The 23,004-nt window shown below is 39.6% G+C and overlaps 2 protein-coding genes across 3 annotated transcripts; one reads left to right on the forward strand and one right to left on the reverse strand.

Moving 5' to 3' along the window:
• Nucleotides 1-193: 193 nt before the first annotated feature.
• LOC119737212 (60S ribosomal protein L14-like) lies at nucleotides 194-4,721 on the reverse strand. 2 transcript variants are annotated; one of them, XM_038211397.1, is made up of 5 exons: nucleotides 4,632-4,721; nucleotides 2,899-3,000; nucleotides 2,166-2,360; nucleotides 1,329-1,382; nucleotides 194-478 (listed from the first exon to the last, which is right to left on the reverse strand). In XM_038211397.1, exons 1-5 carry the CDS (start codon nucleotides 4,632-4,634, stop codon nucleotides 407-409), a joined length of 426 nt encoding a protein of 141 aa, XP_038067325.1. In that variant the 5' UTR covers nucleotides 4,635-4,721; the 3' UTR covers nucleotides 194-406. The 2 variants fall into 2 exon arrangements, with proteins under 2 accessions (XP_038067325.1, XP_038067324.1); XM_038211396.1 differs by lacking the exon at nucleotides 4,632-4,721 and adding an exon at nucleotides 4,473-4,568.
• Nucleotides 4,721-22,024, forward strand: LOC119737213 (mdm2-binding protein-like). The gene is made up of 17 exons (XM_038211399.1): nucleotides 4,721-4,874; nucleotides 5,786-5,860; nucleotides 6,095-6,302; nucleotides 11,727-11,788; nucleotides 12,224-12,504; nucleotides 13,209-13,352; nucleotides 13,565-13,656; nucleotides 14,359-14,564; nucleotides 14,955-15,122; nucleotides 16,078-16,194; nucleotides 16,594-16,767; nucleotides 17,268-17,405; nucleotides 18,565-18,769; nucleotides 18,953-19,402; nucleotides 19,704-19,863; nucleotides 20,161-20,274; nucleotides 21,815-22,024. Exons 1-17 carry the CDS (start codon nucleotides 4,778-4,780, stop codon nucleotides 21,917-21,919), a joined length of 2,796 nt encoding a protein of 931 aa, XP_038067327.1. The 5' UTR covers nucleotides 4,721-4,777; the 3' UTR covers nucleotides 21,920-22,024.
• Nucleotides 22,025-23,004: the final 980 nt, after the last annotated feature.

The raw sequence follows: 23,004 nt of genomic DNA on the forward strand, positions 1-23,004 counted from the left end.
AAGGTCCTAAATTCTGTTCGTAGAAAGTGGGGAGACAGCTGGTCATTATTTCACCCAAAAATAGTGTTTCAGTTCTTTGGACCCTCTTAAATATCTTGCATTGTTTTAAAGGCTGAACTCGGAGAGGAAAAACACAAGTGGGGAAACAATGGCTCAGACTGAAATCAAGACCAACAGGGAAACATTCCAAAGCTGTGATTTCTTCACCGTTTCATTTATTACTCAAACAGACCCGCACTGGGCCAACGATTTTACACCACTATGGGATATTTGGTAGCTCGTCTCAATCTTTATACAAATCGAAAGATTTTGACCGGTGACAGTTTGTAACTAATCACGGTTTTGAAGGGTTGTAACGTGTATGAGGTTTTGAGTGACTGATGTTCTTGACGATTGAGGACTGCATCTATTTAGCAGCGGCTGCGGCCTTCTTCGCTTTCTTCAGCTTGTTCACCTCACCGTTGATGATGCGAGTCCTCTGCAGAAAAAAAAGTGTGAAATGGGAAAAAGAAAAGAGATTAACAAGAGAAAAAACGAAGACTAGGTTTTTCTAGTCAAGCTGGACATGAAAACCTCAGTCATTATCTGTATTCTGTGGGGTGCTGTGGTCCAATGGTTACGGTGTTCGACTCGTGTGCCGTGGTACATGGGTTCCAATCCTGTCCGTGGGAACATGGTGCTTGTGCTCTTGAGCAAGGCACTTTACCATTATTGCTTCGTCCTTCGGATGGGACGTTAAGCCGTAGGTCCCGTGTGTTGTGTAATGCACGTTAAAGAACCCAGTAACACTTATTGCTAAGAGAAGGGGTTTGCCCCGGTGTTTCTGGCAGTGGCTGCTTAATGTGCTGCAGCACCTTGTAAACCTTATAAAGGTGCTACATAATGGTTCTCATGTACTTCATTTACCTGTCTCTAATAATAGACAAAATTTCCAGCGCCTTGAGTACCTAATTGTTGGTAGATACGTGCGCTATATAAGAATTTGGTATTATTATTATTATTCTGTGACCCAATCAGTCAATAATTCAGTCAGTCAGCAAATCGGCCCGTCAAAAGAAATCAGGCGAACCCTTCAGCCCCAGCAATTATAAACCACAAAGACAATATGACAATAGCCATACCTGGATGGGACATATGTAAACAATAAGTGAACAAATCTTAGCCGAATATATATCTGATTTGCAAAATATTTCTGCCTTTTTTAAGACCGAGAGAAAGATAATTTTGCCCCTCTTGTAGTACAAGCCTAAACACAACAAATTTGTTCAACAGCACCTTAACTATCCTAAATAATTGTCTAAAAAAATGATAGACTGCCAGTGACATACCTTTTTCTTGGCGATCATGAGCTTGTAACGGTCAAAATCTGTCATGTTGGCTTTCTGGAAAGGTTACCAAAAAATAGAGAAAAAGGTTAAGAAACAAATTTAATATTAACTTTTACATACTTATATCAGGCATGCAACTGGGAAGTCACAAAAAAAGAGGAAATTCACATCTTTCCAAGACTTTGTACAGTGTTTTTCTATTTTCAATGGCACACATGGGAAATGAAAAAGAGGAAATCAGCTGATCTGAGGAAAAGTTGCATGCCTGTTATATATAAGATGTTTATCGCATGATTTGAGACAAAATATGCCGAGCAATACTTTCAAATTTTAAAATATTTGAGTATTCCATGGCGCTTTCAAGTTAACTACTTGTACAAAGGTTTGCAACTCTTTTCCTGGAGGAGGGGAGTTTCAATCTGCATTTTTAGAATGTGATGGGGTTTGCCACAGATTGCAAGTAGCTTTTGTGACAATTTCTGCTAGGCCTGCTCAACCAAACCGAAAAGCAACACCTGATTACACTACAGGGCTGGTCATATTCAATGCTGCACACAATAAGCTGGTTCTGTATTTCAATGACCCGAGGTCATTCGGGATAACATCGCTGACGTGATGTTACGCAATGATACGCGCACGCCCATTTTGCTGGTAATTTACATGCAAGCCTCCTGCACCCGTGTTCATGCGCCTTCTAAACGTTCATCTAACCTGAATGACCCATGACCTTTATCATTGTGCCTATGCGCAGTTGAAATACCGAACTGGCTTATTACAGTGTCAAAAGTGTTTTGAAAAGGGGGCGATGGAACCCTTCCACGGTTCCCTTCCACTTACTCTCTTCTTGGCATCCAGCTTTCTGGCCCACGTGGTGGCACGCCACTTCTTGTCAATCTCGGCCTTCTCCCAAGCGTTGCGGACCGTGCCGGTGCGGGCGGAGTGCGGGATGCGGATCTTGAAGGCCGTCAGGTGAAGCTTCTTCAGACGAATCTGCTGACGAGGGAAACGGGTGCACGGGCCATCCACTAGCGCCTGAAATGAGGTACACAAACATCAACATGCGGTAACTCTTTTATGTTTAGAAAAAAAACCGCGACAAATGAAACTTGAAAACATATTTACTACGGGAAATGTAAATGGTCTTGTTTACAAATAGATTGGCGCGGACATCCAGGAACTTCTGAAATCTTGTTCCCAGACCCGTTTTCATAAAAATGAACGGTTCTTGAGTCTGGGGTGCTGAGTGGTAACACGTATGAAACACACGTGCTAATGAAAAGATGTTTTTATCAGCTGAAGTAGTACCACACTGCCCTATAGTCAGTTTATCAGTAACCTTAACCCTAATAGAACTCAACCCATCAAACCCCAACGGCATGTTTTGTAGGAATCTGTCAGGATGGGTACAGTACACAGTCTTTTACATTAGGTTGGCACACCTCCAGAAAAACCAAGTCAGAAATAGGTGGGTGCAGTTTTCCATATGGTGTTGGAATTTGTCAGGAAGGGTATGGTTCCTAGTAAATCATGCTGGGGAGTTAGGTTAAGGTAATTCTTGCCAAATCTTTACCCTTTTCTGGTCGATAACGTCAACGATGGCGCATAGCTTGCCCCTGTTCCTGCCAACGGCCACAAAGGCCACGCGGCCGATCTCCACAAAACGTTCAAAAACCTGCAACACAACCAAGAAAACACATCAACATCTGTTATGATGAATTATATCACGGGTGTGGATGAAAAAACAAGCATTGTAGTTTATAAACAAAACTTTACAGTGACCAGTCAAACTTTGAATTATTTTTTTCTTGAGTACTTCCCCCCCCCCCCAAAAAAAATCTGTTACCCACTTCACCTATTAATGCATAGAATATACGAAATATAATTTGGAAATATATGTCAGATTTTAAACTTATAAAATTAAAAAATAATGTTGATTTTTTTTTTCAAGGATCGTGATTGGTCAGTGTTGGAGGCATGAACCTGAAATCTTCATTCTGATTGACCAATATTTGAAGTTTTGAACATTTAATAAACAGACAAATGCATATAACTTCAGATTTCTTCCTCTGCTGAATTCAAACTACTGCCATAGAAACTTTGCCCCTATAGTTTGCCCCTATACTCCGTACTTTACCTCTTGACATACTCACGTATCATGGGCAGAACTAACATAGGTGGATTCTGTCGGTTTTTAGGCCAAAATGATGAAAAATATGCCCTTTCCGCACTGAGCCAACCGAACACTTGAAACGTGCACACATATGATCGAGCGATGATTTTCGGTTCGCTCGGAGCGCGCCGCGGCGGGTACGGTACATGCACTTGTACGCATGCACATACTATCATTTCGCCTGTACCGTACCCCCCGCGGCGCGCTCCGAGCGAACCGAAAATCATCGCTCGATCATATGCATGCACGTTTCAAGTGTTCGTTTGGCTCAGTGCGGAAAGGGCATATTTTTCATCATTTTGGCCTAAAAACCGACAGAATCCACCTATGTTAGTTCTGCCCATGATACGTGAGTATGTCAAGAGGTAAAGTACGGACTATAGGGGCAAACTGTGCAGCGGTTCTGTGTGAAATGTCTGCATTTTGATGGACGTTTTTGTACTTTATTAGTGTTTTGTGCTGCAGACAATTTTGCGGGCTTCTACATCTATGAGGCTCCGCTCACGCGGAGCCTCATAGTTCTAGGAGTAGGTGAAATCTGATATTTTTGTTGGGCAATGTTGGGTTTTGGGTCAAGGACAAAGTTGTGTCTACCGACTGATGCGGTTAAGCTTGGACCCTACTATCGCTAAACCATTTCCGAATGTTAATAAGGCGATTACTTGGGTCCAAGTTACTCGGACTAGTCATGCTAGTAATTTTGTGACTTTTGTGTAATAAAATGTGCCTTTCTTACCTTTTTGACCCTCATGGCACTCGGAACATAACAGTGTCTTTTTGTTCTCTTATATTGAAGGGTGTCTAAACTACACAATTACCAAAAATGTCATTCGTGGTTAAATAATGTCATTTTATAAAAGTGTAAAATGTATGTATGCAAAGCCTATGCAAATATCCGTCCGGAAACTGGGCAAAGTACTACAGGCATTTGCATGCAATTTTTCCCCACTGTTTCGGCCACTAAAAAAACGTACCAAAATACACCTCTTAATTCGAACATACAGATTTTCAGTCACAGTTCTACCACTACTATGTCTTTTTAGGTTCCTGTACATAAGAAATAAGATACGGCAACAAAAACATTTCCGCTACAATCGCACAAAATTCGGGGCAAATTGTCGACCATGCTTTACCATGATTTGGGGTCGGCGTGAAAGAGACCGAGGTGACGTCACGTTCTCTACAACTTTTGACCAAGAGAGGGCGGTATTGCGCAAAAATAGTGTCTACTTTGAAAACAGAAAGTTGAACACTGTTGTTGTGTTGAGTGTTGTTGAACATGCCTTCCAAAAAGTGCCACTTACGCCCTTCTTTTGGCGATTTGTGCGCGAATTCAGAGAGATATGTTATCCTTTTAACATTTGAAGATGTTTGTGGTGAGCAATATTGCCTTCTTTGCTTGTAACTAGTATAGTTATATGACTAGTTTAAGTTTTTTTTTTGGCATGGTTGGGGGGGGGGGGAGATTTGCCCTCCCTTGGCCTTACTTCGTCTTCCTTGACCTTCCCCTTTGTCCCCCCCCCCCAACCCATGGAGCTATAAAAACCTGACGCCACTTTTTTTTTCATAGGGCCTATATCATGTAGATCAGTCATTGCATAAATTTAGAAAAGACAGGAATCTGAGACTGAAAAACGTTTCCAATTTTGTTAGAAAATAGGCCCCGTAATTAGAAAATTTTCTTGACTCTCAAAGATTTTGTGCACAAGTCAATCTTTTACACATAAATATGTATATGAATGTTTGGTACATTGCCCCCCCCCCCCTCCCCCTCCCTGTCAAATGACGTCGTCAAATGGTGTCGTCAAATGGTGTCGTCAAATGATGTCTAGGGCCCCCCCCCTCAACTATCACTTTTTCCATGACCGGTGAATTGTCTATGCTGCCCCCCCCCAAAAGAAATTACTTCTTTGTCAAGCACCGCACCTGAACTGAAAATGAGCATGCAGAATGGTGCACATAAAGAGCGGTAGAGGACTTGCGTTGTGTGAGGGCGCTATAGCGCTTTATGCAAGCTCTCTAGATATTCCCACATTTTTACTTTTGTTTCAAATGATGTTTGATTTGATATATTTTCCCAAACATCATTCTTACAATAAAGCCGAAGTTTGCACTTGGTCAGGCCCTCGTGACTAAACAATAAAATTTAGATTGAACAAAAAAGAAGAAATAAAGCACTTCAAGTTAAAAATACATATATATAAAACTTAGTTAAAAATACGTATATATAAAACTTAACTAATTATGAGTTATTACAGAAATGTTATATTTTTAATTTTACTGGCAGGTGCTACTCGTGAATCTTCAAGTTCATTCCTGCAAGAAGTCTTCACAAACCTTTCACAAATCAACCATAAAAGTGGTAAGAATGTTGCACCCCAACTATTGCAATTGCCCCAACTATAGTTGGGACAAACCCTACTATAAGTATAATTGGGATCGTTCAAACTATACTTGGGTTGATGCTATGTTGGGGCGTATTGAGAATCATTTAAAAGCTGTACTACAAATAACTCCAGAAAATGTTTGTTTTTTTCAAAGATAATAAACAGACTGGATAACAATAATCTGTATTTCACTTTTCTTATCTTTTCAGATAAGCTCAGCATTCCACAAAGAAGACACCGCTTTGCCATCGTGGATCCCGCCTCCTGCCAAAACACAGATGCTGATTGGCTGACAGTAGATGATTTGCATACAGGCTCCGCCTCTACAAATGGCAGGAGGGCGTCTGGCAGAGTTGATGGTTTGCCAGAAGGGCAGGACAATTCGGACAAGAGGGAAACTGATGAGATTAACACAGGGTGAGTTATAAAATGCCCAAATATAAGTAGCAATTTTATAATTAAACCCATTCTCAGAGATGATACTATTGTTATAAGGAATTACAGTCAACTGACGGGCTCAAATTAGCAGCCCGTGAAATTGGCCCAGTAATCTATCCAAAAAAGTTGATTTTAAAAAGGTAGTGGCTATCGTTACGTCGGCCGTAACACAATTTTCATCTGCTATCGTTACAGCATTGTAAAAACACCATTGCGAATCTATGTTACATTTATAACTGCCCTTCCAAACAGAGTGCTTTGGCAGCTCGATTGGTTAAATGCTCAACCACTGCGCCGAAGGTCTCGGGATCAAATCTGCACTGTGCCAAACTTGTTTTCCTTTTTCCCCCTTCTTTTCATAGTTGGCTGTTTCGGCACTTTTGCCGAAACAGCCTTTGTTTTCGTTAAGATTTTTATTTTTTTCTTTTATTGTTTTTTTTTTAGCAGGTGTCGGGTTACGCCACATTAAAGATGCATTTTTCCCCATAGGGTTTGTACACATTTTAAAACGCTCCATTTTGGCACTTTCGTGCATCCATTCGACGTTACACTTAATACACACTTAGACCATCACCCACAGATGGTCCTAGAAGAAATTTGTGATCGTGACGTCATCAGGTGTCACGTTACTTCACATTAAAGATGCACATTTTCCCCTTTGGTTTAGTACATGTTTTAAAACGCTCCACTTTGGCACTTTCGTAAATTCGATGGACTTTATACTTGGTACACACTTAGACCACTACCCATAGATAGTCATAGAAGAAAGTCGTCATCGTGACGTCATCAGGTTTCAGGTTACGTCACATTAAAGATGCATTTTCCCCATAGAGTTTGTACACGTTTTAAAACACTCTACTTTGGCACTTTCGTAAATGCGATCCATGTTAGACTTGGAACACACTTAGACTACCACCCACAGATGGTCTTAGAAGAAAGTCGTCATCGTGGCATCATGAGGTGTCAGGTTACATTACATTAAAGATGCATTGTTTCCCTATTGGTTTTGTACACATTTTCTTCAAACTGATACACTTTTTCACTTTTTCACTTTTTATACATGTGTGTCTGATTGATTGTCAGACACTAGTAAGACCAGCAGCCTAAGGTGGTCCCCAATGAGTTCATAACGATGACGTCATCATGTGTCACGTGACGTGACATTAAATTAGCATTTCTTCGAATCGCTTTAACTTCGAAAGTACAAGTCCGATTGGATTAAAACTTGGTATGCACATTCACAGGGATGGTTTATAGATGAAAATTGAAGTGACATCATCATCAAATGTCATATGACGTCCCTTAAAGGGGCATTTTATTCTTTTATAGGCCTATATCTACTGAACTATAATGTTGGATTTGGTTTAACTTGACATGTACGTATTATAATGTGCTGTTATATAGATGACATTTACAGTGACGTCACTGATTGTTCGTCACGTGCACAGAGTATTTCAAATATCCGAAACAGCTTGTGTTTGTACACAAACACATTTCTAGTTTTTTTTGTTTTTTTGGTTTTTTCCTTCTTTTTCAGCCATTCCTCATGTAGCATTTGTACACGTTTTTACACTTTGGGCTCTAAAATCAATCCGATTGACTTTATACTTGGCACACACTTAGACCAGCATCTGAAGATGTGCCCCGAAGATTGACGTCACGGTGACGTCATCGACTAATTTATTATAGAATTTTGAATATTTAATTTTTGACTTTGTACACAGAAATTTTAAAAAATTGTCGATTTTCAAAGGGCATGTTTGACTCTTTGCCAGTAATTCTTTTGCACCAATCTTTGTCCAAGCATAACTTTACAGCAGTTATCAAAGGTACAAAACCGTGATTTTGTTTATTTCTTGTACAGTAAGTCACAACATTTATCTTTAAAGTTGATGGCAAGATGTAACAAAACAATTGTTGACTGCTGTGATGTGAGACATGACATTTATTTACTCCCGAGAGAAGCAGAGCACTTGAGTAGGCGCTGAGCGTACTACATGTGTTCTCGCAGATTTTTTTCAGTCATCCCCCCCCCCCCAAAAAAAAGGTTGCTGACAATTTTTAAGGGCTGTACATCACAACCAGGAACCGTTCTGGGTACCAGACCGCTGATGTCAGGATTGGAACCCGTTCCAGATTATGGGATCGAGTATCCGTACCCAACTTTACAAATTACTACTAAGTGACTTCTCCGACAATAAAAAAGAAAGGTTTTGTTTGTCATTTGTGGGGAATTTTCTAGATGAAAGCCAGGCTGCATGGCAAACCAAAACACATTTCATGTTTACCACGCACGCAAAAGTTGCAATTTACACCGTAAGGCCAAAAAAAAAAAGTCTCCAGTTTCTGGTATGCGTGCGCGTCACCGTAGCCATGCGCGTCAGCAAAATGAAAAAGTATTTTTTCAACGAAAGATGATGTCTCAAAGCCGCCAAACTCACTGGTTGGACTGGAATCCTGCTGCTGCACAATTTTATCGTGTTTTTAGATGGGGTTACGATCGAGAATAAGCTTTATGTGGCCTCTCTGGACTCCCATATATTTGCACTAAGATTAGTCAGGCACTATTTGCAGTCATCAGCTGACATTTGAAAAAAAAAAAACGGTAAAAAAAACCCCCAAAAAGTCAGGTCTCCGCACCACTTTTTGGGCAAGCTCCATACCAAAAACTGGAGACTTTTTTTGGCCTAAAGCTATAAGCAATGATAAAGCTTACTGTACACACTTGTATCTTGCTGTGCTGACGCAGCAATGTGGCCGTGGTAGTAGTATCATGCGAACCTTTATGAACAATCTTAACAGCAGCTTCCAAGATTTGAATTTTAGGATTGGGTTTCTTTAGCGGGTCATTACCCAGGTACCAATGGCTTTTTTTCAATTGGGTACCCGGTTCCCATACAACCCGTAAATGCACACCGACTTCACAAGCTTTTACTTCACAATAACAGTGGTGTCTGTAATATATTATGCCAGAGACCTGTTCTCTCCGAACAATTATTATGGGACAAAGGACATGTTTGTCCAAACTGCTTCAAAATGTATATGGCCCGGGATTTTTTTGGCACTAAAAACTATCGCTTGGCTGCAGGTAGTTCTGCCACGCCTACTGACCCAGGTACATACAGGTCATATGAATAATTCTTATCATAACAATTCTAATCATCTATAAGGCCCAAAAAAAAAAATACTTGGTCTCTGGTCAGCGCGCGCGTCGATTTTAATCATGCGCATCAACCTTTTTTTTCCTTCAAATTAACACGGAAGCTACAACAAGGCAAATGATAAAGGGCACCAAGGCAAATTATGGAGGACACCAATGTATAATGAGGACAAAAAAAGCAAAATAGTACCCACCTTGTCTGTACAATACAAGCTTGAAAAAAAAAAAAAAGCCACAAAAAAAAGTGTCGCCACGTCAATTCCGGAACTTTGGTCTGACAAGAGACCGACTATTTTTTTTTGTTGGCCTTATAAATGATTATACACATGAACGAATCTGTCTCACTGCCAATGGCAATTATTCATTATGTATTCTGTATGTACCTGAGTCAGTAGGCGTGGCAGAACTACCTGCAGCAAAGCGATAGTTTTTAGTGCCAAAAAATTCCCGTTTTCCATCAAATGTTTTCTTTGGGAGACGGCAGTAGTTATAAATGTGAAGAAAAACTTGTCTTCAGGGGGATTCTGATTGTTTACCCGGACTTCAGTGCTGACTTTGTCGGCAAGATGAATCTGAAAAAAAATGCAGCTGTGACGTTGAAGTAATAATTTGAGATATGGTCAATTAATCCTGCACTTATGTTATCTATGGAAATCCAGGTATATTTGCGTGTATCTGGTCTTGGGCAATACTGCTTGAGGTTGAGATTGGCAATTGCTGTTGGTCTCTGGCCTTGGTGGTGGCGGCTGAGGGTGATTGAGTGCCGCTTAACTGCTGCCAGGCTACGCGATGCGTAGTCTGTGAGTGGTTTGGGGACTCATCACAATACATTGGCATAATATACATGCACAATGTATTGCAATGCAATCTAAAGATAGAACTTCAAAATTCTCTAGAATTACTACTCCCAGACACTCCAGCTAGGACTGTCGTTAATATTTCTTACCCAGACTTCAAGCTCAGACATATTGCAAATTTACTTGATACCATTAATTTCTATCAGAAATTAATTTGTCATATTGTGTCTTGATACTGTAAATTCATTGGTCTAAAACTGTCACGTATCTAGGCTATAAAAATGACTGTTTACCTCCGATACATCGCATTTCACATACAATTGTAAATTACCTCATTTGGTACACTGACTTGCTCAGAATGCTTGGCACATTTTAACTTTGAATTCTCCAGACCAAATACACTGTTGCTCATCACATGATTCAGGGCAAGCTCTTGCATAGTTACGTAAGAAACGCTCAGCATCAATACATTGTTCACAATGGGTGAGAATGGCACAAAGACACCAGACCATGCCAGTGCTGAGCTGGGGATTGCTAGAATAAGGCTTGCCCCGAATCACGCGATATAGTAACAGTCTCTTTGGTCTGGAGAATGCAAAGTTAAAACGTGCAAAGCGTTGGATTTAGTCAGCGTTCCAGATTTCATTCAAATTTAACTCGCAAATGGCTTAAATTGCTGCTACATATTTTACATACTTAAGACGTGTGCGAAGTTTTAGGCGAATGAAGTCATCAGACCGGAATTTATAATAAAAAGACCCTTTTTCATTTGAAAATTCCTGAAAAATTAACCATGGCAGTTTTTATGTTATTTTTTACTTTAATTGTCGATTTAAGGGTAGGTCTAAAACATTTCAAAGCTTCGAGGCAATAAGCGAACTCAGACATGCCCTGCGCACGTTTAAAACTTCAGGTTGACAATACCTCTGCTTTAAAACATGCACAGAACGTCTATATGTACATACACGTACAATGTACATTACGCACATACATGTACATCGTATGTCAGTCAGCCTGCAGAGCACGTGTTGCCGGGGTCAAAATCTGGCCACATCACAGTGACCGTTTTAGCCGATTTTCGGCTAACTTTGACAGATTTGATGTTCATGCATGCGCATAGTTAGGGACGTATAATAAAAAATCATAATGCCGAAACACCCTATGTTTGTCCACAAACATATGTCTAGTTTCGTTTGATTTTATGTTTTTAAACAAATAGTCCTTTTTATTGAAGTATTTTAAAAGGGAAACTAAAGTCCAAGAACCATTCAGTTGATAGTCTGGTTCCAAGAGCCAAAGATGTTGAATACTATTAGGTCAGGGAACCAGATGGTCGACTGCCATAACGATAGCCACTGCATTATAAACAAAAATGGTAAATTTTCAATTGAATATTCAGTAAAACTCGTCATTGAAATTAATTTCACTGTGATTGTCCTTTCCCAGTGGACTTGACGTCGCATTTTCTGAAGCGATACATGCCTTGGCAGACAAACTTCCTCTTACTGGTAAGAAAACCAATAGCTGGACTCTTAAATGCACTGATTATTTTTTAACTGACTTTTTTGTGCTTAGACTGTACTGGTTCAATCATCAAAATAGTAATTAAAGGAATTATTTTTTTTAAGTGCCATATTGTTGGTTTTAAAAAGACAAATGGTATAAATATGAGGTTTTAAAAATTTAGAAGCAATAAACAGTAAAGGCGGGATAGCTCAGTTGGTAGAGCACCGGAACGGCAATCCGGAGGTCGCAGGTTCAAACCCCGCTCCATTCAACTTTGAAAATTCTACCAAAAGTAATACAAAGTTGAATTTAGGATTCCATCAGTAAGTTCAAACATTTACATTAATTTGTATTAATTTGTATTTGAAATGTTTAGTTTTAGTATTGAAACATTTTCTTTTATATTTTCTTCAATTTTTTTTTCCATTTTGTTGCAGGGCATTATTTGGACATCATATGGCTCACTACAACCAGTACAGATGTGCCAATCACAAGTCACATTTCACTCTACGGAGCTCTGCAGCGACTGTGCTCCTGGCATGCAGGCCTCCTCACCGTAGTCTGTGAGGACGCCACCCCTGACAAACCCCTCAACGATACCCTGAACGAATGGGTGAACCATCTGCAGGGGAGGGTGGTGAGGGGTGGGGATTGGTTTGCTGAGGCTGTGGGTCAGGGTATGGCGTGGCGGGGTGAGGTCACGCTAGCAGATGGAAAGGTTAGACAATGTCTTGAATCTTTGTCAATAGTATGTTTGTTTGTTTGTTTGCCTATTTGTCTGTTTGTCCTTTAAATGGATGGTTGTTTGTTTGTCTGCTTGATTTTATATTTATTATCGCAGTGTCTCAGTATTGCTCTCCATCATGATCCTACTTCAGATTACGAGGGGGTAACTTTGAGCATTTCAGGTTTTATGCAGTGGCAGTAAGGAGCATTCCAAGTAACTGACCTGCACCCCATTTCATGAAACTCCTCATAATGCACTGCAGCGCTGCGACACGTCGTATCCCTACAATGCGTCGCAGCTGCGACGCGTCCTGCGATCCATTTCACAAAACACGTCGTAAGTGGGACGCGTTGTAGATGTATTTATAGCACAACTCGGTGACTGTTTTATGTACTACTTATTCAGCGTACAGTAAATAGTCATCTGATATTCAACAAAGAGTCGTCAGATTTCCTCTCGAAAAGTTTTAAAACGTTTAACAAAATGGCGGACGTGTGATGCAATTTTAATGGAAAACAAGCTCTCAGTGGACTGTTTAGCTACTTTGAAAGCCAATCTGTCAAGCAGTTTAAGGGTCACATCTGGGGTTTTTAACTGAAAGCTGAGGCTTTATAATATTCGAAGTTGCTTTCACAACTTGTCAATTACATTGAAGTCAGTTCTTAATCCAATGTACTTCTTTTTCTTTTTTTAAGGGACAGAAATCTCTTTGCATTCCAGGATTAGTCTTGAGTTCAAGACCCAACGACGACTCAGCAATTCAGGTTTCCACATCGGCTGACACCAGCACTTGTTTGTCCCCACAAGGGAAGCCATCCAAATCACATGCAGCCAAGAAGGTAGAATCCATTCAACACGCTCATTTCCTTACATTGTCTATGTTTTTTTACCTCTCACCAATCAAGTAAAATCTCCCAGTATTTGATGGATTTTGGACGTAATATTCTGATAAGGGGTAGAGAGTAAGCCATAAATTCAAAAATCTTTTCTAAGCAACCTAACTTTCATTAAAAATGTCTGGCCTCAGTGTTGTTTCTCTTTTTTTCTTCAGATTGTTACATTTTCAAGACAATTAGAGGTCGTCTGTTCCGTCCGTCGAGCAGATGTTCCGAGCATATTTGTTTCTCCATTACAATTCTCATTGTATCCTTTTGTCATTTATCCTCCAATAAACCAGCCGTTTTTGCAATGAAATTCCATTTTGCACAGTGGCCATTGGAAAAAGCACTGACCGTAATAAATATATCATTGATTGAGAGCTTTAAGTTAAGACTCTTGGCTCAATCTTTAAGTCTGAACAAAATATTAATATTGAACAAATATCAGACAATGCAATTTTTTTTTACAACTTTGTTATTTTTTGGTGCTTAATTTGACAATTAAATCAAATTTTGTAAATAAGGATTTTCGGTCTGAACTTTTTGGGACCCTTATAGCTCTCAACTAACAATTTACAGAAATCTTTGGTATCATTTTCTGGTCAATTTTCTTTAAAAAAAAACTGTAATGCTTATATAGCACTTTCTATCATATCAACAATCTCAAAGCAAATACAATTATTCCCCCGTTCATCAGACCACGAGACCACGCGGCAGCCGATATCAGCGCACATTCGGTCCTTTACCCTCACAGGTACCCATTTATACACCTGGGTGGAGAGAGGCAATTGTAGTTAAGTGTATTGCCTAAGGGCACAAACACCATGTTCCTGGCAGGCTTCGAACCCACGTACCATCATACATGAGTAAGAAACCGTAACCACTGGACCAGGGCATTCAAAATGTTTAATTTAGAATTGCACTTTTCATTTGGTAGTTTGACCTTAACTTTTAACCCCTGACCCAGACACTGTCTACCCAGTAGCAGACTGCCCAGATCCGAGCACTTCTTGCATTGGTTGAGGGAGATCAGCCAATCACACGACTCGACTGTGATCATGAGACTTCCCTGTAGGACACTCACGCCAAACACTCGCTCCAATCGCAACGCCAGGCCGATCAGTACAAAGGCTTGGAAAGAACATGTCAAGACTTGTGCTGGTGATTTGAAAGGTAAAACATTTGGACAAGAAATGTGTTGGAAAAATTTCAAACAATTCCGAATAATGTGTACATGTCATGCGAGAAGGATTTCAAACTTGTAAGGATGTCTCTTCAGTTTACAAAAAAATCTTGAAATATAGAAGCTTAATGACTGTACTGGGGGAAGTGCAGAAATTGTAAAAAATTTAAAAATTGAAAACTTTCTATGGAACAAATTTTGCATTTTTCCCCTTATTGTTATGTTCTGTCAACTGAGCAAAATTCACATTGTATTTATGATTGAACCAGATAGGCTATTAATAAAAGATTGCAAGAAACAAAATCCAATTTCAAGATGGGACCCTCCAGTGCAAGTAACAATAATTTCCTCACTACTTATTCTATTTTTTCCTGAAGCAGTACCAGACTTGCATCTTCATGAGACGCAGGAGTTCTTCTACCTTCTGGTACATTGTGATGGAAAACACAGTCAAGATCTCGTAGCACAGGTCATGTACTCGCCTCGTGATCTGAGCGGAGACGTGCATGCACAGCTAGCAGAGTACCAACAGTCACTCACATTCGATGGTTAGTTATTTTGAGATCAATCCGTCAATTTTGTTTGAATGGAAATTTCAAGAGTTGTAGTCATGTCATCACAAGTCAAGCACAAGCTTATCACATGTCAATCACAAGCTGATCACATGTCAACCAACAGCTGATCACATGTCAATCACAAATCAAACACTTAGTCAATCAACAGTCAAATGAAAGCTACCACAAGTCAATCGCAAGTCAATCACAAATTAATCACAGGTCAAAATTCTCAAAGTGGCTGCCGTTGCTTGTTATTTTACCTATATTTTTTTCAAAGGACAAATTAATCTTCGATGGCCCTATAGCCAGATATCTTTCTCATGACATACTCTGACTGTGTGCCAAATGCCATGCTTGTATCATCAACGGCACAATCCCATCACCTATCTGCCGTACTAACTTACTCTTTAATAGTTTTGATTTTTCATTTAATGTGCATGGATTTTCATTGAGTTGTTTGTTCATTATGTTGCTTGTGCATTCGTCTTTGGAAGTGGTAACCTGCTCATTAATTATAAATTCACTTTACTTATAATTTTCTCAGTGACATATCACTTTTATATCATTTATCTTTTCATTTGTGTGTGGGCACGTGTGATCTAGCGGTGGAGCACAGGATTCATGATCGTTAGGTTGTGGGTTCAAGCCCCTCCGTGGTCATGCGTGTTGTGCCCCTGAGTAAGGTGCTTTACCTCAATTATCCCTCTCAGCCCAGGTGTTAAATGGGTACCGGCATTATTCAATGCTGGGAAGGTAACAGATTCGCTGTGGAGGAGGTGTGGCGATCCCCCCACAGCAACATATGAGTCTGGCCCAATCGCTAACGAAAGAGAGATGGGCACTCTGTTTCTGTAAGCACAGGTTTGCCCCTTTACTTTTTTTTTTTTTCCATTCGCCATTGTGATTTCCAATCGGAACGTTTTCTGTGAACAATTACATTTTCCAGACCTCCTGGGTGCTGGAACGACACTGAAGACAGTCCCAAGCCTAGAAGGTCATCAAGTGCAGACATTACTGGAAACCATCAAGTTAGCTCAAGCTGAGGCGATCAAAGCTTTCCTGGGTAAGTCTTGGAAGACGTTTTGTCTCAATCCTTGCAGAACCTGAATTTTGAAATGTTTACGTCGAAGGTTGGAAATGTGACATGTATGTGAATATTCGTGTTCACATTCCTTGCAGGTAAAATTTCATTGATGAAAAAAATACAAAAGAGGCCTGTTTTTGCCTTTCTGTTAACTCGACGGAAAACCTTTTTTCTTTCTTTTATATTTACACTGAGAATATTGAAAGTGATATTGGCCATGTCATGACGCTTGCCTTCCTCAGTTGCAAAGGCAGAAATGTTTGGTTTTTAGGTCTAAAGTACAGTAACGAAATCCAAATTTTTTTTTTCTTAGGTAGGGATTCAAAATCTATCTGTCAAAATTTTGATTAATTTTAAAACAACTATTTGTCCTGACAGAGGAGAGGAAGTCAGAAGGCAGGGAACCGGCCATGACCATTGGTGAATTACAGCAGCTGATGGGAACCGTCTATTCCATTGCCATGGCAGAAATGGGTGAACTCTCAAAAACAAACAAAGTGGATGATGACAACGATGTTGAGGAGGACTTGAGAAATGAAAATGTCATCTCGGGTAAAGAAGTTATGATAAAATTATTGAATTTTGTGTAATACTCTTGTGATTGGCAGTAGTTTTGATGTTGGAGATTTCGTGTCCAAAAATGACCTTACAGAAGTTTGCAGTTCAGCGCTTAGTTTGTCTTGAAGTTGATAGTAACTCTCATTAACTATTAATTGGGGAATCAGGTTGGCGTAGCGGTACTTTCCTCGCCTTCCACCGCTGTGACCCGGGTTCGAATCCCGCCCGGGCCAATATGTGGATTGGGTTTTCAGTCCCTGCCTGATTCCGTGGGTTCTCCCCAGAATATTCTTCTGGGCTTTTCCTCCCACCTCTCAAACTGTGATATCTTCTCATTGTCTACTCTCTACAGGTTTCGTCAGGCTTGCGAGCTACAGTGCCTAGGGCGCTTTTGAGGAATCCTTGGTTTCATTACCAGAAAGAAAAGAAATAGATTAATTTGCCCAGTGGTCAGAGTTTAATGCAAATAATCGCTTTGGACGGTTTCCACACAGAGTTGGATTGTAGCCCGTCCGGCTGGCTGCAGAAACTGGCTTTGCAGAACCACGAGGCTTTGGAGAGGAAAATCAAACGTTTCAAGTCAGGCGAGATGATGCTTGCTGGGATGGCTGTACCTGCTCCTGCAGATAACAGTGAGCATTGGCTGATGTGACCTCTATTGACCTGTGACCTCTATTGACCTGTGACCTATTGACCTGTGATCATGATTTACATGTTACTTAGGCCGTGTTCAAAGTACTTGGCTACGACTGGGAATTACACACGTGCCTATGGCAGCGGCTGCAGCCTCTTCCCATAGACCAATGCGTTATTTCTAGCCATAGCCAAAGTAATTTGGACGTAGCCTTAGAGCGACTTGTTACCCTGATTAACCTGTGACCTTGATTAATGTGTGACCTTGCTTGACCTACGACCGTGATTGACCTGTGACCTTGATTAACCCATGACATTGTTGTTCCATACTAAAGCCTTGGCCTATTTGCCTTAAAGGGAAAATACAACATTTGCAAACATCGAAAAATAAAACTACCAAGTTGTTACGAAATACCTTACTAGGATGTTGGTAAATGACATGCTTAAGCATCCTGTGAAATTATGGCACCTGGTGTGAAGCCATTTTCAAGAAAATGGTATATTTGTATACATTTCCAACACTGGTCGGCCGACCACCGTTGGAAAAACAGTAATTATTTGTCAATTACTGCTCCAAATTTACCATTTCTTTTTTTAGTCTAAATTTTGTTTTGCTAGCTATTGGTTCCATGTTCATGAACGGGTGCAGGCCAGCTAGACTGGTTCCCTTACCGTACAATTTCCTGGTATTTTTTTATCTATTTCATCTTTAGTGGAGTCAGGGAACCAGACTACTTGAATCTTTTTGTTTTGTTTGGTTTTTCCAGCATTTTCGAACACAAAACTTCAAACATGTCAGTGTAACAATATTTGATCTATTATACTAACCCCCCAAATAGTTCATTTCTGAAAATTACAGCAAAAGCCAATGATGTACATTCCCTTTAAACTGTGGGTGTTTTCCTTCAGAAATGATTATGAAGAAGTTACAAATTTTGGTGATATTAGCCTTTTCTTTTTAGTCAACACCATAGCAGCCATGATTTGAGTCTGTTTATGTTCATGATGTATATGATTGTGGCTTAGAAATTTCTGGGCATGTATTTAAACTTTCAGAAATGTTATTACCTTGGTTATTCTGTTATCAGCTTGCAAAAGATGCCAGTAACAAATATGTGTCAAGTTTTAATATTCTTCTGTGTTGTTTTCTTTGGTTAGCTATCACCCTTACTGCAGAAGAATTCCTGAAGCATTTCCTAGCCAGCGGATTGCCGAGCACAGAGGATCTCTCTCCCATCTCCATGGCATTGACCAGCAGGGCCGACGGTGTCAACACCCAGAATGACTGTCCTGGCTTGTCCTGGGATGACCTCAAGAAGGCAACGTTTGAACAGGCCCAGAAATACACCCATGCAGGAATTCAGTAAGTCTTCAGATTTTTGTTTTCGCTTCTTTAATCTCTGTGAACATCTGCGACATGTAATCAGAATCTTGATAACCACAGATCTGTTTGTTACAAACAAAGTTAGAGTAGAAATGGGTTGTGAGCCGAAATGTCTATTCATTAATGGTCCTGAACTAAAGTTCTGATAATTTTTTCCACCAGGTACTTTTCAGATTCTGGGCAGAGTCAGAAGATGGATACTCGCTTCTCCAAGATGCAGCAGCGTTACATCCGATACGAGACGGCATCCACCTGTTCCTCAGATCAAGCAGCCTCACCAGCGACCCTGACACTCCCCCAGCCATCCACCTCCACCACAGATCCCGCTTCTGACACTGTTCATCCCACTTCTGACACCAGTGAAACAAAAGGTAACCCTCAGAGGAACAGGCAGAATGCCAGGGGTCAGCGATCGGCTGAGAAGACCCAAAGGTCAGCTGAGAAGGGACAGAGGGCAGCAGACAAGGGTCAAAGGTTGATGAGGCTTCAAAGGTCAGCAGAGAAACGTCGGAGGATGGTGCTAGAGAGGAACCACAAGATAAGCCCCGGGAGACCACTTGTCAGAGGCTTGAAGAGGAAGGGCGAAGTGACGGTATCGCCAGCAAAGAAAAGGTATCAGAATAGTGTGGGTCAGTTTTTGTGCTCTAGAGTTTCATAAATGTCTTAATGTGTTCTTCTGACCAAGTCCAAGAGACATTAGAAATCAGATGAAGATAACTTCGAAGTGTGTAGAAACTTTATTGAAACTTTGAGCATAATTACACCATATTTTGGATTAGACGTTAAAGTATAACAAATCTTTGTAAAACTTTGTTCTGCTCTATTTGGAATCTTTTTGTGGTTTCTTGTTTGTGTTTGTTTGGTTTTTTTTCCTTTGTTTTTAATTTTTTTTTATGTAAAATTAATATTTCAGATTGGTTCCAACAAGAACATCACCCCGCAAAAAAGTAACCCCAAGTGTGGCCCAGCAGGAAAAGCCACTCTCAGCGAAGACAAACAAAGAGTCTAGTCAGTCATCATCAACTTCCAGCTCAAAATCAAGGACGATGTCGCGATCCGAAAAAACAAGAATGGTAAGAATATTTACACCTCAGCCAATCAAAGTCTTAAAACTTTACTCCAATATCAAAATACTACATTATATTTAATCCCTGATGAGTTACAGGCAGGGCAGTTTAGGGCGGTACGGGGACAAGTGTTGGGGTACACTCAGAAAAGCTTTCACAAACGTTCCGGTCTTTCAATTTCCAAGAATGACCAACTTTCAATTCCGGTTTTAAGGAATTTTAACCGAGGCCATGCAACAAAGTGACAAATTATTTTTACGATAATATAACAACGTTGAATGTTTTTGTATTTGTTTGACGCAGAAACTACGAGAGGTCGTCAAAGAGTCGCTTGCGGGCCGAGGGATCACAAAGGAAAGCAAATGCTACAAAGCTTGCATGGAGAGATTGTACAGAATGGCCGAGATGTATGTCAAGGTATGTGAGATGTTATTAATAAGGATGTTATTTGGCTGGTTCTTCACCCCTTCTTTTGAATTCTAGCAAATTATGGGCGGGCTGGGAACCAGCCAAATTTATTTGTCTTGTGTTAGGCCAAACAGCCCCGGTGTTTGTTTGCATATTGTACCCATTAAATTCAATGGGAGACTTTTGAGACGTTGGTGGCGGCAAACACACGGGTCCTTTTCAATTGTTTATGTCTTGTTTAAACCAAAGCGCGCATGCTCAATATGACGCAAACTATGGGAAAAGGACCGGTGTGTTTGCTGCCACCAACGTCTCAAAAGTCTCCCATTGAAGATCTTTTTAAGATCCCTCTGACCCACTATATTATTTTGAATTGCCAAAAATTGTGAAATTTTGTTGCTACTGCAAGGTTGGATCTATACCATTTAATTTTTTTTTAAGAAATATGAAATTGTGACGAATTTTAATCACAAAGGAAGGTTAACACCTCCTTTTTTTTACTTTTGGAGAAAATTGAATTTTGTCAAATTTTATTAAAAATGCAAGGTTAACATCTGATAATTATGAATATTGGAGAGAAATCTAATTGTGCCCTAAGAAATCTAAGGTTGACCCCTTAGAATTGTGAACTTGAGAAAAATCAAATTATGTTTAAAAAAATTGCTAGATTAACCCCTTACAAACTTGAATTTTTGAGAATAAAAACTGCATAAATTATTAATTTTTTTGAATTTTTGGAAAAATCTAGTTATGCAAGCTTAACCTCTTAGAACTGTGAATTTTGTGAAAAAAAATCAAATTATTTCAACTTTAAATTACAAAAATGCTAAAATTACGAAAAACAAAACAAAAGTGGATTTTGTTCATTTTCAATAAAAATGCAAGGTTAAGGCCAAAAAAAAAAAGTCTCCGGTTTCTGGTATGGAGCTTGCCCAAAAAGTGGTGCGGCGACGCGTTTTTTTTTTTTTTTTTTACCTGATTTTTTTGCTTCAAATGTCGGCTGATGACTGTAAATGGTGCCCGACTAAACTTAGTGCAAATGTATGGGAGTCCAGAGAGGCCACATAAAGCTTATTCTCGACCATAACCCAATCTAAAAACACGTTAAAATTGTGCAGCAGCAGAATTCCAGTCAAACCAGTGAGTTTGGCGGTTTTGAGACATCATCTTTCATTGAAAAAAAACCTTTTTCATTTTGCCGATGCGCATGGCTACAGCGACGCGCGCGCATACCAGAAACCGGAGACTTTTTTTTTTGGGCCTAACCCCCTTACAATGTGATTTTTTTGAGGATAATTGAATTTTGACCATTTGACCAACTTTCAGTTGCAAAATGCAAGGTTAACCCCTTACAGTTTGGAATTATTGCAAAAAAAACCCAAAAACGGATTTTGTCAATTTTCAAAATGCAATGTTAACCCTTAACAATATAATTTTTTTAGAATTAAATTTTTCCCATATTTAATAAAAATACAAATTTAACCCCTTACAAGTTTGCGCGTTTGAGGCAAAATAAAAAATTGGGATTTAATCTTATTTTTCTCCCCAGGATCTGAAATCGTCCAAGGGTCTGGATGAGCAGATGAAGAGTATAGCGGAGGCCAACGCAGACTTTGTGGTGCAGTTTGAACAAAACAGAATCAAGAATGCTTAAGTTTGGAACCAGTACCTTTCGTCGAAGTAACTTTAATATGATGTCACGCTTTTGTGCGTTTTCCTGTGGGAGCCAGGTGGGGACGCGAACCACCAACCTCCCGTAAGAAAATTGTGATGTCATTTTCAATCGGGTCTATTTAAACTTGGAGATTTTGAAGAGATGGCCACCGCCATTGTAGATGCAACATTTTCTAATTTTTGTTTATTTTTACAAATTTTGTCTGAATATGTATGTTTGTATTTATATCATTTTAAAAATTTGGTAAATAAATCCTATTGAATCCCGAGTAGTTTTTTTTTCTGTTATTGTTTGGTCTGTCTGTCTGTTTGTTTGGGTGCAGCTCAGCTGCCTGTTTGTCTGTTCGTTACCAAAAAAAATGACAAAAAGTACAGGCATTTACTATAAACTCAGTATTAAAAAATACAAATTATGAAACAACTTCAATGAACAAACCAAAACTTGTTTATGCGATAACTTCATAGCACTCTTTTATTTTCCTTTGTTTCACACAGTGACCAAACAAAATATAGTAAAACTCAAAAACCACGTAGAAAAGTGTTGAATCATTTCTATGTACAAACTGAAACAATGGATGGAATGGTTTTAATTGGACGGAAATATCAAATTTTGGTTTTACGATCTAGTTTGCATATTTTAATTTTGGAATCATTCGATCATTTATACAGAACAAATGCTCAATGAATTGAGCAGTGAATTTGGACAGATACTAATACAAACGCATTTTTTTTTTGGACGGATGAAATTTGTCATTAAAACAGCAATATTATACAAATATTGACTGCGTCGAGTGGTGTAGTAAAACTAGCCTCCCGAGGTGATCCATGAAGCATTCTATTTTTCCCGAGGCGAAGCCGAGGGAAAATAGAATGCTCCATGGATCACCGTAGTTTTACTACACCACGAGATAAAGCAGTCAATATTTGTTTTATAACACCTCTCCCACAGATTCTGCTTGATTTTAAGCGATAACTGATTAATTTAATCTGAATACAATGAAAATTTACTTCTATTTGAATACAAAATTAGTTATAAATTAACTTGCACTTTTTCTAACTACCCCT

This window comes from Patiria miniata, unplaced genomic scaffold, assembly GCF_015706575.1.
Source record: "Patiria miniata isolate m_02_andy unplaced genomic scaffold, ASM1570657v1 HiC_scaffold_3, whole genome shotgun sequence".
Lineage (NCBI taxonomy): Eukaryota > Metazoa > Echinodermata > Asteroidea > Valvatida > Asterinidae > Patiria > Patiria miniata.

Excerpts from the sequence above, each read along its gene's own strand:
- LOC119737212 (XM_038211396.1), bottom strand. The coding sequence starts at position 4,553 with ATGTACAGGAACCTAAAAAGACATAGTAGTGGTAGAACTGTGACTGAA. Across the intron at positions 3,001-4,472 it reads GAATTAAGAGGTGTATTTTG|GTTTTTGAACGTTTTGTGGA; the intron begins GTACGTTTTTTT and ends GTTGTGTTGCAG. Across the intron at positions 1,383-2,165 it reads AGCTGGATGCCAAGAAGAGA|AAAGCCAACATGACAGATTT; the intron begins GTAAGTGGAAGG and ends TAACCTTTCCAG.
- LOC119737213 (XM_038211399.1), top strand. The coding sequence starts at position 4,778 with ATGCCTTCCAAAAAGTGCCACTTACGCCCTTCTTTTGGCGATTTGTGC. Across the intron at positions 13,657-14,358 it reads TCTCCATTACAATTCTCATT|ACACTGTCTACCCAGTAGCA; the intron begins GTATCCTTTTGT and ends CCCCTGACCCAG. Across the intron at positions 17,406-18,564 it reads ACCTGCTCCTGCAGATAACA|CTATCACCCTTACTGCAGAA; the intron begins GTGAGCATTGGC and ends TTCTTTGGTTAG.